Below are 18,316 nucleotides of genomic sequence, written 5' to 3' on the forward strand. Positions count from 1 at the left end.
ATGTGATCAAGCAAAATTGCCAAGTTTTCCCACGATGCACGGCAGAGGATAGACAACTGTTTTTGTGGCAGAGGGGTACATCTTCACTACATGTTCAACTCTTTGGCGTTCTAAACGATAATCTGATGATAAATTGCCCCCTAGCGGTCTGGTTGCGTATAAATGTCCACACAGATCAGAGCAGAAGTTTCAATAAATCATTGTTTAAAGATTTATTTTTGCAGTCCACGAATAAACACTCTGGTCTGGTGCTGGAATCATGAAATAATCTCATACAACTTAAATACAACTGAATGTTTATATGAAATTAAACATTTCAACGCATACATAAGACTCACAAACAAACATGACATTCACAAAAAATAAAGGATGAAAATAATGGTCTGAAAAGTATGAAAAGTGCAAAATCAAAACATGGAATGTTTTCATGAAACTTCTTAGACAGCCTCCTGTGTTAGTGCCGGTGCATGCCTATGTTTGAGTGAGTGTAAAAACTGCAGCGTAGTTTGACAGTCAGCCTCGCTTTGCTTTGTGTTAATTTCAACTATTACAGAAGTGCATGCTGGCACAGAAAACTCACATATCAAACTTAAAAATAATAAATTTAACAATTAACTTCACTTCTTCATCTTCATCATAACCTTCATTGTCATTGTGTCCTCCTTTGTGAGGTTAGAGATCAACATTTAAGTTCAAGGCTTTTCTTCAGGAAAGTTTCTTGGTGTTTTCAGTGCTGACTTCCCGTGCAGTTAGGTAGTTCATGATGAGATTAGCAGCTTTCCTGGGACGCTCCAACGCCACAGAGTGACCACAGTTTTCTATCACCTCCACCTGACAGTCTGGCAGCGCCGCCTTCAGCACCGCTGCCCCGGACGCGTCGACCACCTGAGGAGAAGAGAAAGAATAGACAGATTAGTAAGCATGGGGGTTTTGGTGATGTCATGATGATCTGCTGACACTACTTGGTGTTATGCCCATTTTTAAATCAACCTTCCAGCAACTGTCTTAAGAGGCCTTTGCTTCCAGGAGCAACTGGCCACTTTTTGTGTGTTCTGATTTTATCAGCAGTTAGTTAAAAACATTTACCAAAGCTTCAGCTCTCCATTTGTTACCTTTATCTAAAATCTGACTGGATATTTGAGAAGTGACAATGGGGATGGATTTAAGAGGAAATTATTAGCTGCGCTTCCATGCAGCAGTCTTGAAATTATACATATATCACATGTATCTGTACCTGCAATAGTTAATTAACAAATATAAGACTTCACTCTTAAATCCCCATGCCAACCTCCTTGTATCTTTCCTCTCCCAACCCCCCTCCACTGACTGACAGGTGAACTGCAGAAAAACGTCCTGATGCGAGGGACAAATATGAACAAGCACAATAGGAAATTTTCTGGGTAGGTTTCCCTGAAGTGCTGCAGGTGTGAAAAGGACTTAAGATTCATTTACCTGGTCTTCTTTCCCCCAGATGACCTGTGTGGGTGTTTTGATCAGGTGCAGGTTTTCCTGCAGTGAATGACGAGACTTCTCCCCGACGATCTCCATGAAAACTGAAAAACACAAAAATGCACACACAGACAGAGGAAATATTAAAGCATTCTGTAAGCACAGCCAGGAACATTTAGGCTGTTTAAAAAACAACATTCCTAGTATTTGCTGCTATTTCTTAAAACTGGTGTTTGAAAAGAGGCCGGGCAGGACAGTGATGCTTTCGTCAACTAAAACTATGACTAAAAATGCTCTTCATCAGCCTTTTTTTCCTATGACAAAAACTAGACTAAGACTAACAAAAATAGATCTGTAATGACTTAAACTGACGAAAAGTAAGTTTAGTTTTCGTCGAGATAACTAAAACTAAACTAAAATGTTATGTAGTTTTCGTCAGACATTCAAAATCAGTGATATTTCTCCACTGTGGGTAAATTTTTCAAAAAACAATGCATCTGTATCTATTCTGCCTCTTAGCTGTAGAAAGCAGGGACCCCAGGTTTGGCACAGAACACATTACCATGATTTGGTACCAGATTAAGGCAGAAAATAAATGCTTGGATTTAAAGTAAAGACTAAAATGTGAAGACTTTTTATGGACTAAAACTAGACTAAAATGTTTTGAGTTTTCGTCGACTAAAACTAGACTAAAACTAAAATGCCTTTCATGTAAGGACTTAAAATAAGACTAAAATAAAAAATAGCTGCAAAAATTAACACTGGATCAGAATTATTTTTACTGTCATGGTTTAGGTACAATGTAAATTATTGCTTTTTTTCAGCCTAAAAACTAGAACAGCTTTGTTTCAATTGTTTGAATAAGTGCTGCAAAAATGTGCATTATTATGATGACAACACATAAATAAGATTGAAGTGCAAAGATAAAAACAGGAGCAGCTCAGAACACAAGAAAGGTTCAAGGTGATTTTGAAAAAGAGTCCCCAAAAAAAAAAAAAGGTCTGAGCTTTGAAGATAGATATGAGGACTAACCTTCTTTATAGAAACCGTTGTTGGGGATCCTGTTGTCAAGGAGACCCCGTAGGAGCTGAAAAAACACATCAGACACTATTTCACTGGTGTTTTCTTAAACTCGCAGCAGCAACTGCAGCTTAAAGGGTCCCTGTTGTTCCTAAGACTGTGCTGAAAGGAGTATTTGCCTCCTTCCTGATCTCTTGTTTTTGTGCATATTTGTCACACTTAGCATGGGTAAATACAAAATGCAGTTTTTAAATGATTTCATTTATTAAGGGGAAAAACATCCACCCAAACCTACCTGGCTCTATGTGAGAAAGTCATTGGCCCCTCTACACTAATACATGCTTTTTTCCACCCTTAGTGGCAACAACTGCAAACAAGCATTCTTGATAATTGGTAATGAGTCTTTCACGTCACCGTGGAGGAATTTTGGCCCACTCTTCTTCGCAGAATTGCTTAAAATTTAGCCGAATATTAACGACCTGAGGTCATGCCACAAAATAAATGCATGAATTAACAGTGATCAACCACATTTTTTGGAAAGCTGAGATCAACCTCACTAGCCTCACCCAGGCCTGATTACTGCCAGGCCTGTTGAACCCAGAAATCACTTTAAGTGAAGCAGGCTAAAAGATCTCAAAAAGCAACACATCATGAAGCCATTTAAAGGAATTCAAGAACAGATGACAAACAAAGCCACTGACATTGATCAGTCTGGAAAGAATTAAAAGCCATTTCCAAGGCTTTGGGACTCCAGCCAACCATAGTGAGAGCCATTATCCACAAATGGAGAAAACTTGGAACAGTGGTGAACCTTCCCAGGAGCTGTCGGCCTACCAAAATGACTCCAAGACTGCAAAGCCAACTCATCCAGGAGGCCCCAAAGGAACCCAGAACCACATCTAAAGGCCTGCAGGCCTCACTAAGGTCGGCGGACATAATTCAACAATAAGAAAGAGACTGGGCAAAAATGGCATCATGGGAGGACAAAACCACTGCTGACCAAAATGAACACAAAAGCTCGTCTCATATTTGACTAAAAACCTTCTGATGATCCCCAAGACTTTTAGGAAAATACTTGCTGGTGGGAACTTTAATGGAAGTTACATCTGGAGTAAAACTAACACAGCATTTCATCAAATGAACATCAAACTACAGTTAAACATGGTGGTGGCTCACGTGGGTAATGCAGCGGGACAATGATCCCAAACTGACCAGCAAGTCCACTTCTGAACGGCTTAAAATCCAAGCTGAAGGTTTTGTCAGAGTTTGGGCTTAAATCTGACTGCAAAGAGGAGTGGGCCGACATTTATTCACAAAGATGTGAAAGACTTATTGACAGTTATCAGACGCTTGCAGCTGTTGCCACCAAGGGTGGAAAAAGCAGTTAATAGGTTTAGGGGGTGATAACTTTTTCTCACAGGAGCAGGTAGGTTTGAGGGGCTTTTCTTTTAATAAATAAAATCATCATTTAAAAAGTGCATTTTGTATTTACTCAGTTTATCTTTGTCTAATATTAGTTTGATGTTCTGAAACATTTAAGTGTGACAAATATGCACAAAAAAAAAAAAATCAAGGGGCCGATACTTTTCACAGCCCTGTACCTGTTTGGGGAGGTTGACCGGGGAGTAGCAGCAGAGTCTCAGCATGTCTTCGAGCTCCTTGGTCGTGGAAGGGATCAGAGGGATCGACTCCTCCTGCTCACTTTTCTCCAGCTCCCTCAGACGGCTGATGAACTGAGACTCTGTGGGATAAACCAGACCTGCAGCACACAGAGGAGAGGAGGAGGATCTGTTACTCTTGTTAAGGTATCAGACTTCACTGAGATCTCATGTCTGCTGGGTTCACCTGCCGGGCACATCAAGGTGACGCTGCACAGGACATCAGGGTGCTGAGCGGCGTAAACTCCAGCGACGTTTCCTCCCATTGATGTCCCAACCAGGTGGAAGGGTGTTTTATCCAGACCGATACTCTGAACAAACTGCACAGAAAATGAAAAACGATGACGGTATCAAAACTTTTAATGCTTCAATTCAACATCTTTAATTGAAGAGTTGCTTTAATGTTGTTCTAAGCCTGGTAATCTCACTTTGCTTTAAGGTGTGCAGGTTATTTTACATTTACTCCATATTTTCCAGAAATGTTTCACTCATTGTTAAGTTTACTGTCCTTGATTCAGAGAAAAACTACAAATTTAGCCCAGAGGATGTAAATAATCAAGAAAATGTTTCTGTCTGGGAAAGTTTACCACCGCCTCCATCAGCACTGACCTGGTGTATTCGGCGGACCTGGCCCTGGATGCTGTAGTCCTCCGCTCCGGTCCGGCTTGTTCCTTCATGACCCGGCATGTCCACACATATCACGTGCTGCTCTTTAGGGAGAAACTGGAGGAGAAAACAAACACATCCAACTTAAAAACAAGATTAACGTCACATTCTGACAAATTCTGAGCTTGTTTTAGGTTCAGAATTTATTCAGATCAAAAATAAATTAAGTCTGCACATGATAGAAGGCAAATAGACTGAGCTTTATGGGTAGTTAATACACATTATACTCTTAAATACAAAAAATAAATGGAGGTGTAGATGTGGTGAGTAAGCCGCTTGTGGGCACCATTGGGCAGGAAGGATGGTTAACACAACCCAGGTCTTGCTCTGGATGTCCTTCACCTCACCAGGGGCACAGGAAAATAATCTGCTGAAAACATAACAAAGTCCACACCATACAGGGTGGATGTGGCACAGTCTGGTGTACTGTCCGTGTGGGTAGTAGGTTTGCCTGTGGTCTGTGAATGTCCTAAGGGCACAAAAACTCCCAGTGGTCTTTGGGCGTACAACCAGGAGTGAAAACACCCGGACAAAAAGGATGCCAAGTGACACGTGTTGACATGTGTTGAGCTCGACTCTGCTCCTTTCCACAAACCCTGGGTTGTGGCAAATTGGATCCTGCGGTAAATCCTTAGCACCCTTGTCATCCACATAAAACTGGGTTACATCTGCCCGTCTGAGATAAAAACTACTCCCTGTTCACTCGCAAAATACCATTTTGAGCCATATATGAGGGCTCACCACAGCCTTTTCCTTTGAAGTTTTGTGCAAAAGCAATCAGTGTTTCATCATTAAGGTCTGTTTTGGCAATAAAAAATCTATCTAGTGTGTAACACCTTATGAGGAGATTATCCCAAAACGAGCTGAGGAAATGGCCAAAAATTCCCACTAAATTTTGCTAGATTTTCAAAAATAGCTGACTTGTAGTTGGGAATTGACCATGACGACAATAGTTTTTTTTTTTTAGGTGTTAGGATTCTGGGTATGTCTACCAAAATTTCTCTTTCTAGGTGAAATCACTCCAGGCACTGCAACTTTGAAAGATGTTAGGGGGCACTGTTAAGCCAATTTCCCTAATGAACACAAAAAAATATCACATTTTTCACCAGGCCTGATGTGCCTGCCGAGTTTGGGGAGTTTCCAAACTTGTTTAGGCGTTGAAGTTTGAGTAAATGTTTAGAAGGAAATAATCCTTTGGACTGAACAGAGTTCTTGACCCTTGGTTTCTCAGGCCTAACATATAAGAATATGACTTCTCCTAACATAGGAGAAGCCATTTTTTAACTTATGTAGAGGATTTCAGTGAAAAAATTCCACTCATTGGAGATTTAAATTGTTGACCATCCTTCCTCTTATCTTCCTTTTTCTGTATATCTATATTTAGTGTTTAGGCAAGAAGTAGGACCTTTTTCTACGTGTAAAATTTACCCTAATGAGGGGCAGCCACATGTCTTTAGTGGCTGAGAAGCCATGCAGCAGCAGCAGTGATGGCGTGGCGCCCCCTGGCTTCCCTCTGCTGGAATAACAGAAGCGATAGCTTCCACTGTGAGAGTATCGGATCACCAGCCCGATCTTGTGTCGCCAGTACCTGTGGAGGAAAACAGCAGAAGCACACTCAGTTATCACATGGACCTGTCAGCTCATACTGCAATATGTTAAAATATTTAAAGCTAAAAATGTAAACATCACAATCCTTTTAGCCTAAACTCTTATCAGAGAGTGCTTGGCTGAAATAAGTTCATCTGCACCAGTGTGACTTGTAGTTTAACTCTTATAAGACTCTTTTCTATAGTTGTTGTTTTTGGTACCCGACATTGGGTAATTTCCTTTTTCTATTATCACTTTAACCTCCATAGAGCAGCAGCACTAACAGCTAAAAATATATCTTATGTTCAGCAGTGATTTATCTTCTTAAAATATAAATATCCGTGTCAGACAGTCTGCTTGGACTCACAGAGTTCCAGTTGTACCCCTCATTAAAAGTTAATGTGAATCAGTTCATGGACATAACACGCCTTTTTTATGTTGCTAAATTTTAACATTTACAGACTTTTACAAATTTGAGATTTTCATGCACAAAGCTTTGGACAAATACACTATTATATGCCTCTGACTCAGCATTTCATGTGCATCTGTGAGCGTGAGTAACAGCCATCAGAAACTGCAGAGAGGCCAACATGCAAGATTTCTTTTACATCTGAGACAAAGTCCAGCAGACAAGGTCACGCTATCAGCACTTCACAATAAAAGTCTTCACAGTGCACAGATAAATGCATGACTGGTACAAAAACACGACTTTGAGATTATCTAAAAACACAATTTAAAGGTAGAAACAGTTTTTATATAGCACAGTACCAAAGAACACAACTCAAACACAATCTTTGGTTCAACTGCCAGAAAATCTGTTGTTAGTTACTGAGTTAATTTGATTTAAACAAATCTGGACCGTATGTTAATAAAAATGATATATTTCAATATTTAAAACATTCTTAAAGTATTCATTCAATCCTCATCATCATTGAACTGTTGGATTAGCATTCAGGTTTGCAGTTTATCTCTAGTGTGAGTAATTCATCACAGGATGTTCATGCTTTCTTAATAAGATAATTCTACATGAAACACTTTTTTATGTCTGTTGATGACTGATCCCAGCAACAGGCCGTAGCTGTTGCATAGAGTCATCATGTATGAAACTATCTTTTCATGTTTTTGCTCCATTGTGTTGGTCATCATCTTAGCCACAGAGGCATTTTTAAACTAGAGATGAGATGAAGATCAGATAATATGTTTCCTAACAGAGCTCAATCTGTTTTTAATTTCTGGAAAATGAAGGCAAAGAAAGAAGTAAACTCTAAATATTCAACCAAAAAAGACTCAAATGAGTCAGCATCCTCTGAAGTCCTCTAGGGTTGTTTTTTAAACCTCTGAGCACAGTAGAGGACAAACCACAGCAAACGGGTATTTGAAGCTGCTGGTGCATCTGGCGTCCCAAGAACCTCTGGATGCAGGATCCTCCAGAGGCTTGAGGATGTGCATAAAGCTGTATTTCAGCCACCCTTAACCAGTTCCCACAAGGAGAAATTATTTTAGCGGGCTCAGAAATATAAAGTGACTAATGATCAAACAGTTTAATTCACTGATAAATGCCGTGCTACACTGGATGGTCCAGATGGCTGTAGTTCTGGATGGTTGGTGGATGGCCGCCATGTCCCAACAAGGCTGTAATGTCAGCGAGGAAATGGTGGAGTCATGTTTTGGGGCTGGAATCACAGGAAGTGAGTTGGTAGACCCGTTTAAGGTGCCCGAAGGTGACAAAATGAGCTCAGCAAAATATAAGGAGTTCCTAACTACCCATTTTCTATCATCCCATGTTGTATTAAATCCAACTGAGGCATCGGCAGCTATTGGCATAAAGGGAGAAAAGATCACGGTGTGGCCCTATCATTCCCTGACCTTTAACCCTAGTGAGAACCTGAGGAGCATCCTTAAAAGGAAGCTCGATGAGAATGGACAGAGGGCAGTTTAGCTCTAAACTGCAGCTCTGGGAGGAATTCCTTAAAGGAAATACAGGCAGAATCTATACAAAGACTTAAAAGTTCAATAGATGAGAGAGTTGTGATGTCGAAGAAGGTCTTCGGTGTTAACATGGAACTAAATCCGGAAAAATGTTTTTAACTGAAACAGCTATGATTTGAGGAAAATTACCTCCTTATGCAAAGAATTAGAACAGATTTCTGTTTTTAATCCTTTGGAAACTGTTGAGTGTTTTCAAACTCTGTTTTAATAATAATTTGATTGGAATTTTAAGATGTTTTGCAAAAAATACCTTGGCCATCATTGATAATTTTGTTGAATAGGATCCAGATTACAATAAAATTGTTGAGAATTGAAAAATCCTATTAAGGGACAATTATCTCGACTACTTAGGAAAAAATGAACAAAGATTATATAAACAAAGATTACTGTTTAGCAATTGGGAATTTCTACTCATTTGGGATTTACGACAGATTTGTTAAACACTGGATGAGGAGAATAACTGCACAACATTGTTCTGAATCTGGATGACAAGCTTTTTGAACCTAAGGTAGGCCGACCACATTTTTGTTGAGTTTTATGTAGATACCAACCCAATAAACAAAAGAGATGACACATCCCTATCCACTCCTGCTGTCTGTCCCACTGCTCCACACATGCACGCTCCTCCTCATTCCTCTCTGCTTGTGTTTTGACAGATTTTACAGTCAGTGGAGAAATATAATGGATTTTAAGTGTCTGACAGTCCCTTGCATTATAGTCTCATCTTGTCATAAAAACTGAAAATACTATTCAGCACAGTTTTTAAAATAAAGCTTCTCGTTGTCTTTTTCATGAAAAAAGGTTGCTTGTGAACATTTTTCCATTCTATTTTTGTAGACAAAAAACACTAAAGCAAAGCTTATGATGACGATAATCAACATGTACATCATGTTGCATTAAAACAGACTTTAAATTAGTGATTCAGACTTTACAATGACTAAGAAATGTCTATCTAAATAATACGAAGGGCTGATTTAAGATTGTTCTTTGTACAAACTGATTCACTACCTCGTTTCCACATGTGCATGTTGCTGATGTCCACGATTCTGTAACATATAGATGGCACCTCCAAGGAAGTGCACTCCTTTACTAATTGAAAGAATCCTCATAGAAACTACCACAAGGAGAGGATAATTTTGTTCCTTTTTCTCCATTCAGTAGTTTGGAATATGTGGTTAGAGAATAACTTAGACAAAAACAGGACTAATGCTGCATATCAACAAAAAGTGAAGAGGATAATCTGCCAGAAATGGAGCATGTTTGGAGAAATATTTCATTAAAACGACGACTGAATGAGCTTAGCCAACTCTTTCAGACCTTTGAATGCTGGTTTTGTATGATAACTAACCCTTTTCATCTAATTATGCTGTCTAACTTTCACTTGAATGTTTGAATATATTTAAAACTGCAAAGCCGATGCTACAGCGCTTCATATCCACTGATTAATCATGTTGTATTTCATATCAAGCTGATGACTATATGACTGGTCACAGTAAGAGCCCGTGCTGCTAGTCTCCACTAGCAGAAGGGATGGTTCTCCTGGTGGGTGGTAGTATCACTGCTGTCACTACCTGCAGTTTCATGCATGCTGCCTGGGTCGGCTGCAGACGGTGATATAGTCTGTGTGGTAGCAAAGGGCCATGAGGTAGGTTATGTAACTTATCAGTTCTTCATATGGACCTTATTTGGGTTAGGGGTCTCTCCACTGAGTCCTTATCCTAAATCTAAGTGCTACTTATTCAGGTTTTATACACAATCTGAGGTATTACCAGGGTTTTTAAAACACTTTACCACTTTGATGTTGCAGTATGAATGTGTACTTTTCTCTCACCAGTTGTAGACTCTTAACAGTGCCCCAGGCCAGAACAGGAAGGAGGTGATGAAGGCGAGGACAGGAACAACCAGAACACCTCCTGACAGCATGACCAGCTCCATGGCTGCTCTCCTTTTAAAGACAAAACACACATTTAATTCATGTACGCTGAGTTTCTGAGCTCTGACAGCTTGAGGTGGGCATCAAAATCTGGTACCGACACCTCCGACACTTACAGGACCAAATTAAATCACAGATATCAATACTTCATTACAAGACCCTGCCACTCCAATGCAAACCCATGCCAGACCTAGTTAGGGCTGCAGACCACGTCAGGCTGGTCTTGGGCTTGGGCAGTAAAACTAACCTCAAATTATGATATTATATAATATCATATGTTAGGGGTGTGGTGAGCAGGTTTAACAAGGCCAAAACCTGTTTAAAAATGACTATTTATTAGAGTATCCCTATTCTTTGAGCTAGATTATATCTTTATAAAAGGCACTGATTGATTTCTTTAATGATGTGTTTTTCTCTATCTAGAGGTATGGCCCTTTTCTGCCTCACTGTCATCCTTATAAAAGTGCCAAATAATAAAGCAAAGACACTGTCATAGTTAGCCAACAGCCCTCAAAGCAGTTGTATTTTTTTTTTTTTTTTTTTTACAGAAAGCTCTGAAGGGCCGGTCTCAGTCTTTCAGAGAAAAACATGTCCCCTTTCTGGAGTAAAGTTTACATATTTGTGCTGATTCATGTCTTTCATTAGTCCCAAACTTTATGAAAGTGTATGACTTAAACCCCTGACACTGATGGCCTCTTTATGTAAGCTGAGTTTTTCAACAGTCCACATAACTGATATTATCAGCTCGTTTCTTATGTGGTCTGTTGATTCCGCTCATAAAGATAAGACTATCAGCAAAAGAAAGGCTTTCTTTAATCACCAGATCATCTCCTTTTTCATGCTTTTAAATGTTTTAAATGTTTATGAAACTGACTGAAATTAACTCTGACATCTCTGTACGACCTACTAAAGGGAATAAGACCACCAGCAGCACTGAAACCGCTGCGGACAATGCAAAGTGAGAGATCAACTATCAAACATGAGCTGTGGAGATGTTTTAAAGTTGTGACAAAAAATATTGGATGTATGGAAGCCCTAAGTGGACAAACATACATTTATAAGTTTCATTTAATAATGCTGACTTTACAAAAATGATAGACTGGCTAGTTTGTTTGTCATCAAGTGGATCCGTCATCCAGGCTGATCAAGTGGCAGCTGTACTGGTTCCAAGTTCTTGAAGACATTTCGCATCTTCTCCAAAAGGCTTCGTCAGTTCTATGGGTAACTGGAGAAGAGTCGGAGTATATAGCATAGGCTGACCAATGCTATGCAAATGAGCAGAGATGTTTCCTCTGGGGGTGTGACTAAGTGGGCATTTCCCGGGTTGTTAGGTTCACTTGTTCTTTGGTCCTTTGTTCTCTGGTAGAGGTGTTGTTTGGATCATTTATGGACTCAGATGTTCACCTCCATCTTAAGGATTCAGGACATTCTTTCGATGACAACAACATCTACATCCAACCAAAGAAGACAGTTGGTTCGAGAGAGGTGTCAAGAAACCATCCCTGAACAGAGGAGGGGGCCTAAGACACTTCCTATCACCTACATTCACTATATTGCCAAAATTATTTGCTCACCTGCCTTGACTTGCATATAAACTTAGGTGACGTCCCATTTTTAATCCATAGGGTTTAATATGACGTCGGTCCACCCTCTGCAGCTATAACAGCGTCAACTCTTCTGGAAAGGCTTTCCACAAGGTTTAGGGGTGTGTTTATGGGAATTTTGGACCATTCTTCCAGAATCGTATTTGTGAGGTCACATACTGATGTTGGACGAGAAGGCCTGGTTCTCAGTCTCCGCTCTAATTCATCCCAAAGGTGTTCTATCGGGTTGAGATCAGGACTCTGTATAGGCCAGTCAAGTTCATCCACACCAAACTCTCTCATCCATGTCTTTATGGACCTTGCTTTGTGCACTGGTACACAGTCATGCTGGAACAGGAAGGGGCCATCCCCAAACTGTTCCCACAAAGTTGGGAGCATGGAATTGTCCAAAATCTCTTGGTATGCTGAAGCATTCAGAGTTCCTTTCACTGGAACTAAGGGGCCAAGCCCAGCTCCTAAAAAACAACCCCACATCATAATCCCCCCTCCACCAAACTTTACACTTGGCACAATGCAGTCAGACAAGTACAGTTCTCCTGGCAACTGCCTAACCCAGACTCATCCATCAGATTGCCAGATGGAGAAGCATGATTCATTACCCCAGAGTACTCGTCTCCACTGCTCTAGAGTCCAGTGGCGGCGTGCTTTATACCACTGCATCCGACGCTTTGCATTGCACTTGGTGATGTATGGCTTGGATGCAGCTGCTTGGCCATGGACACCCATTCCATGAAGCTCTCTATGCACTGTTCTTGAGCTAATCTGAAGGCCACATGAAGTTTGGAGGTCTGTAGCGATTGACTCTGCAGAAAGTTGGCAACCTCTGTGCGCTATGAGCCTCAGCATCCGCTGACCCCGCTCAGTCATTTTATGTCCTGCCACTTGGTGGCTGAGTTGCTGTCGTTCCTAATCGCTTTGCTATAATACCACCGGCAGTTGACTGTGGAATATTTAGGAGCGAGGAAATTTCACCACTGGACTTGTTGCACAGGTGGCATCCTATCACAGTACCACGCTGGAATTCACTGAGCTCCTGAGAGTGAGTCATTCTTTCACAAATGTTTGTAGAAGCAGTCTGCATGCCTAGGTGCTTGATTTTATACACCTGTGGCCATGGAAGTGATTGGAACACCTGATTTCAATTATTTGGATGGGTGAGTGAATACTTTTGGCAATAAAGTGTATCAATGCAGTGCCTTCCTGAAATCTTTATTCAGAATATTTGAGTATTTGGTGAGTATTTTTTAACCAGAAATCGATCACCATGAAAGAAACTCTCCCATCAGTGCCAGACACCAGTTTAACTTTTGCAGATGCACATATGAAAATTCAATAGGGATTTTACCATTAATGCATTACGAAGGTCCATAATTAGAAACTCACATGCTTTATTTTCCCTTTCACGCACATTGGTTAAGCTACATTAGCATCTCCCTGCAGCCACAGTGATGTAAAATAATTCCACCACTGCTCCGGATGTCTCATTTTACTTTAGAAACTCACAAACAGCTCAGTGGACGAGTCAGAAGTCATCTGAACCTTGTGTTATAAAACATTAAAGGTTTTACAGTCCCTCATTTCCTTTATGATTTATAACAAGAATTTCTGTGGTTAAATTCATGTCATTATCCTGAATCCACCCAAAGTTCCTTATTAATAAAATAAACAGGTCTGTTTTTAAATGGGAAGTCAATCACCCTAAGATTAATACAGCACAAAAATTCAAAGAAAGAAAAACTGTTTTGAATGTAAAAACAATGGAATTTCAGAATGACTCTAAAATAAAATAAGACAGACTTTAATGTCCCAGTAGGTACATATGTTCTGGTCTCAGTCCCACTAAATACACAGAGATTAATCCAAACACACATTACATCCTGAAGCAACAGCAAATCTATCTGTCATTTTTTTATCATGTAAATAAAAAACTTCTGGCAGCAGCGACATACTGACATACTGCACAACCTGTGACGGACATGGGCATAAATGAATATGGAATTGTTTTTTTTTTTTTGTCCGGCCATTCACTACATTTTATATCATCATCTTAACATTTTTGGTGTTTTTGCATTAATCTCTTTCTATTTTTTAATGGCAGGATGGTTATTTGGTAGTTTATCCTCTTATCATAATTTACAAAGTTTTCTTTATGTGTTTTAGACTTATTTTATACAGTTTTATTAAGCTATTTTTTAGTGTTTTTATTCTTTTTTTAGCAAATTTATGTTCTGTTCACATTTCATTTTAATTCGTTATTATTATTATTTAAATTTCATTTTATGTTACTTTGTTTTTACATTTTAACCTGACCTCCAGTGTTTCCTCATTTTAAATATTAAGATGGCATTTCCTCAGTACGTAGGTTCCTGTTTTTAAAGAATCCCTTACTCATGATATAAAATGGACTTGGTAAATGGACCTGAGCTTGTATAGTGCCTTTCTAGTCTACTTAAAGCGCTTTATGAAATACTTGCAATGTGTGTTTGGATTACAGGGAAGAGGGGACAGGGATGTGGTGGGAAAATGGCTGGGTAGGGAGGGGTGGGTAGGGTGAAGTCATGTGTTTTTCTTTGCTATTTTGTTTGTTTGTAAAGCACTTTGTGTTTCATATGAAAAGGGCTATACAAATAAGGATTGATTGGCTGATTTAGTTTTGTTCACATGAATTATTTGGGTTTTTATGCAATCTGAAAGCTATTGTATCGTATGCTGATGTTGTGTCAATATTTCTTTAACCTGAAATATGTCAAAATACCAGTTTGATACAATCTTTTTTCCTATTTTATGTTCTACACACTATGCAAACTTTCAAGCATCTCTTCTATTTTTATTACAAAAATCCCACTTCTTGTTCATGTATTTGTTTTTCTTCATCAAAAAAAGAATAACATGAAAATGATAAAACTGATATCAAATTTGCTATACAAGCCTAAACTGCAATAAGACTTTTTTGGCAAATACTTTATCCCTATTTTAACTTACCTAATACTGTGATTGTTATAAAATAGAAGAATTTCATGCTTATGTTGTTGAACAACACGTAACATGAGGAACCTAAAATAATCACATATTAAATCTCAAACGCAATATTGGGGGAAAAAAATCGCAATAAGATTATTTTTTCAAATTGTTCAGCCCTAGTTTAATCACGCCCTGATGAAGACCCGGTGTAAGAAGAACCGGTTGGCATGCTCTGTGAATTTTATAGATTTTAACAGCAATGCCCTGAGCTAATAAAGGCGTTTTAACTTAATTCTTGGCTGTTAGAGAGCGTGCCTGAAGATAGTCCAGGTGGCTCTCCTTTTTTCATGAATGTTTGTATCTGAGATTGAATGCAGAAAGAGAGATTAATAACAATCAAAGACTGTGTTTGTTCTTATTTTCATGAATGTTTTTAGAAGTGGATATTTTTGTCCTCATTAGTCCAGGCCAAACTGGTAAAATATAAATGAGCAAAGAAGATAATTAGTTGTGAATATTTTGCTCAAATTTTCCTTCTCGAAGATCAGGGGTGTCCAAACTTTTTCCACAGAGGGCCACAAACAGAAACATATTAGGATGGTGGGGCCACTTTTATATTTTTTGTCCTAATGATTTTAAAGTTAGTAAAACTAATCAAGTGTAAGTTAATACATGCTTAATAACTGAGTATGCCCAAATGGCTGGTTAATGGCTGACTGGGCAAACAGACAGCCATGTTCAGGATTTTGGGGAGTCAATCAGATATCAGGGGTCCCTATTTAACCCTATCTACTGCTGGCACTGCCCCTGAAAAGTTGTTGGTGCTGCGTTTTGCTGTGATAATCCATCAGGACTAACCTGACACGCCAGATGGATTTATTTCACACATCCATCTGGAAAACCTTCAATACTAAGCGTTTGGTAAAGGGCAGAGGCTTTGAAAAAAACCTTGAGTGTGATTGGATTAATGTTCTGTCTGTCACATCTTTACCAGCCAATCAGAGCAATAAAACACGTGACATAGCTGCAACCTAGGTGCGTGTGTGCAGCTACCGAAGAATGACGTGAACCATGGCGACCGTAGACATGTCAGTACACGACTTTTCACGCTTTTGAAAAGAAAACAACTCACTGCTGTTCTTTGTTCTTCTTTTGGTGAAGAAAATGTCGTCAAGTTCTGATAAAACTGGTGCTTTAGAAGCATCTATGCTAAGCTCTTCCGCCATAACTGTACCAGCCTCTTGATGCCCTCGTCACTGATTCGTCTAGTCACTTTCTAACTGGGCCTCAATGGTTCAGACGGGAGCTTTGCAAGATGGATTCACCAGTGAGAAACAAGGAAACAGGTGTATGCATCTGCTTTGCAAGGTTACATCAGGACATCGTTAATCAAGATATCTCCTTGTCAGAATGTTTGTTTACAGATTTAACATGGTAGCACTGTCTTGTGCTGAAAACATGAAAAACAATACAGTTAATCACAGGCTTCAGGTTTTAATATTTCATCTTATCTCTAGAATTTGCTGCAAGCCAATTGAAATAGGTCTGCATTCGGTCCCAGGGCCATAGTTTGGACACCCCTGTCTAAGATGAATACTTTCTACCAAGATTTATATAAATATAATGCCATGCTGATCCTACATTTAAAGGGTCAGTTCTTGGATTATTGATTTGTTTTTTTTTTTAAATAACAAACAGAAACTCTTTAGTAAACTCCTGCATTGCTTTTTTAGAGTATTATTTTAAAACACAGAATAATAATTTACTAAACATATCTGTCGTGAGCAGCATAAGAACCTAAATGATTGGTTAATATGCTTGTTTTCGATGCACTAATGTTCTTTAATGCTTTAACAGCTGGTATAGACCCAGTTTAATTTATTAATGATCTAAATATCACCTTACACTGCTGGATGTCTCCATAGAGACAGGTAAAACTTTGCATTTATTAATTTAATAATCTATTGGTTAATTGTATTTAAAACTGCAGTCTCAGTCTAACAGAATTTAAACAGCAAATAAGTGAAATAGAAACATATATAAAAAGGCAGAAGATAGATAAAGAAAAACTGATTCATTATTTACAGATGTGTGTTTAAATAAGCTTCGATCAGACAGTTTACTGTTAAATGAGGGTAAAGGTGAGTAAACAGACCTTTAGTTGGAGTTGTAGCTGTGTTACATAAAGTCAATTATCACAGTGAGGCGCGAGGAGGAACCAGGAGGCACGTGAAAGATGCAGGGAACGGAACTTCCTCTTTACAGTTAGTTTTTGAATTTATATTTTTATATTTAAAGATAAACCTGAGCAAACAGAGCAACTTTAAAACAGCAGATAGAGAAATAAACGTCAGATGCACATGCTTCCTGGTTATAACGTAAAACATCTCCTCTGAAACATGCCCAGAATAACGACAGTGAAGGTTAGACTGACTGATAACAGAGCCAGGTGTTAAACATGATCCTTATTCTTCATTATGACTCGTTAATAATCAGATATAGAGGAGTATAACCTACCTGTGCGAGTCCTCTTCGGTCTGTCACAGAAAGCTGCCTTCCTCCTCCTCCTCCTCCTCCTCCTCTCTCACCCAAATTACACAACAGTCTTTGAACACCACTTAAAGGGAAAGTACAATCACAGGAACCCGCATGCGGCGTTCATGACTGTGGGATATTTATGTGTGTGAAAGTTTAATCGATGCGCAGCGCCTCCGCACGAGGGCGGCGAGCACCTCAGAAAATACTGACCCTCCACCAGGGCAGGTAGACCATTTACACCAAGGGTCATCAAGTACGTCTGCACAAGGGCCAGATTTAGTCTGGACAGAGACTCTGGGGGCCGGACTTTCAAATACACAAACATTAAATAAATATTTCAGTCTGATTAAAATATTATTTTGTAATTATTTGCATTTCTTTTCAAAACGCAGGTCATTTTTAGGCATTACTTTTGAGCTCTATCCCTATAATCTATAATGCAGCAGGCCACAGAGAGACAGGCCAGTCCACAGAACTGTCTGGGCCCCAGAAAATCCCAAATAATCGACCCTCCCCAGTTGTGATTAAGCACTAATACTGATTAATTTAAGACACTTTTAACCCCTTTTCATTACTTCATTTGGCCATTTCTGCAACATTTTCTGCCCCTCAACTAATGTTTGATCGTTTCTGCCCCCTTTTAAAACATTTTTTGCCACTTTTGCCCATTTTGACACTCTTTAACCCTCTTTTGCAACTTTCCTGCCAATTGCTCTTCCTGTGTGCCACTCTTTAACTCCTTTGCCAGGCTATTTTTGCAACATTTTTGATGCTTTTTGCCATTTTTCTGTTCACTAACCCCTTTTAAACACTTTATCTGCGTGTTTTATCCCCTTTGTGCCACTCTTGTACCAATTTTTGCCACTTTTGAACCCCTTTTCATTACTTTTTTGCAACTCTTTTGCCACTAA

The 18,316-nt window shown here is 39.2% G+C and overlaps 1 protein-coding gene across 1 annotated transcript; it reads right to left on the bottom strand.

Annotated features, from left to right (window-relative positions):
* Positions 1-197: 197 nt before the first annotated feature.
* LOC121528503 (monoacylglycerol lipase abhd6-B-like) lies at positions 198-17,482 on the bottom strand. The gene is made up of 9 exons (XM_041815995.1): positions 17,385-17,482; positions 10,201-10,314; positions 6,222-6,381; positions 4,737-4,850; positions 4,315-4,447; positions 4,071-4,228; positions 2,482-2,536; positions 1,453-1,553; positions 198-885 (listed from the first exon to the last, which is right to left on the bottom strand). Exons 2-9 carry the CDS (start codon positions 10,302-10,304, stop codon positions 706-708), a joined length of 1,005 nt encoding a protein of 334 aa, XP_041671929.1. The 5' UTR covers positions 10,305-10,314; positions 17,385-17,482; the 3' UTR covers positions 198-705.
* Positions 17,483-18,316: the final 834 nt, after the last annotated feature.

Source organism: Cheilinus undulatus, linkage group 3 (genome assembly GCF_018320785.1).
Source record: "Cheilinus undulatus linkage group 3, ASM1832078v1, whole genome shotgun sequence".
Classification (NCBI taxonomy): Eukaryota; Metazoa; Chordata; class Actinopteri; order Labriformes; family Labridae; genus Cheilinus; species Cheilinus undulatus.

Coding starts and splice junctions, on each gene's coding strand:
- LOC121528503 (XM_041815995.1), bottom strand. CDS start 10,304: ATGGAGCTGGTCATGCTGTCAGGAGGTGTTCTGGTTGTTCCTGTCCTC. Junction 4,851..6,221: donor TGTGGCTGCCCCTCATTAGG/GTAAATTTTACA, acceptor TTTCTCCTCCAG/TTTCTCCCTAAAGAGCAGCA. Junction 1,554..2,481: donor CAACGGTTTCTATAAAGAAG/GTTAGTCCTCAT, acceptor TGTGTTTTTCAG/TTTTCATGGAGATCGTCGGG.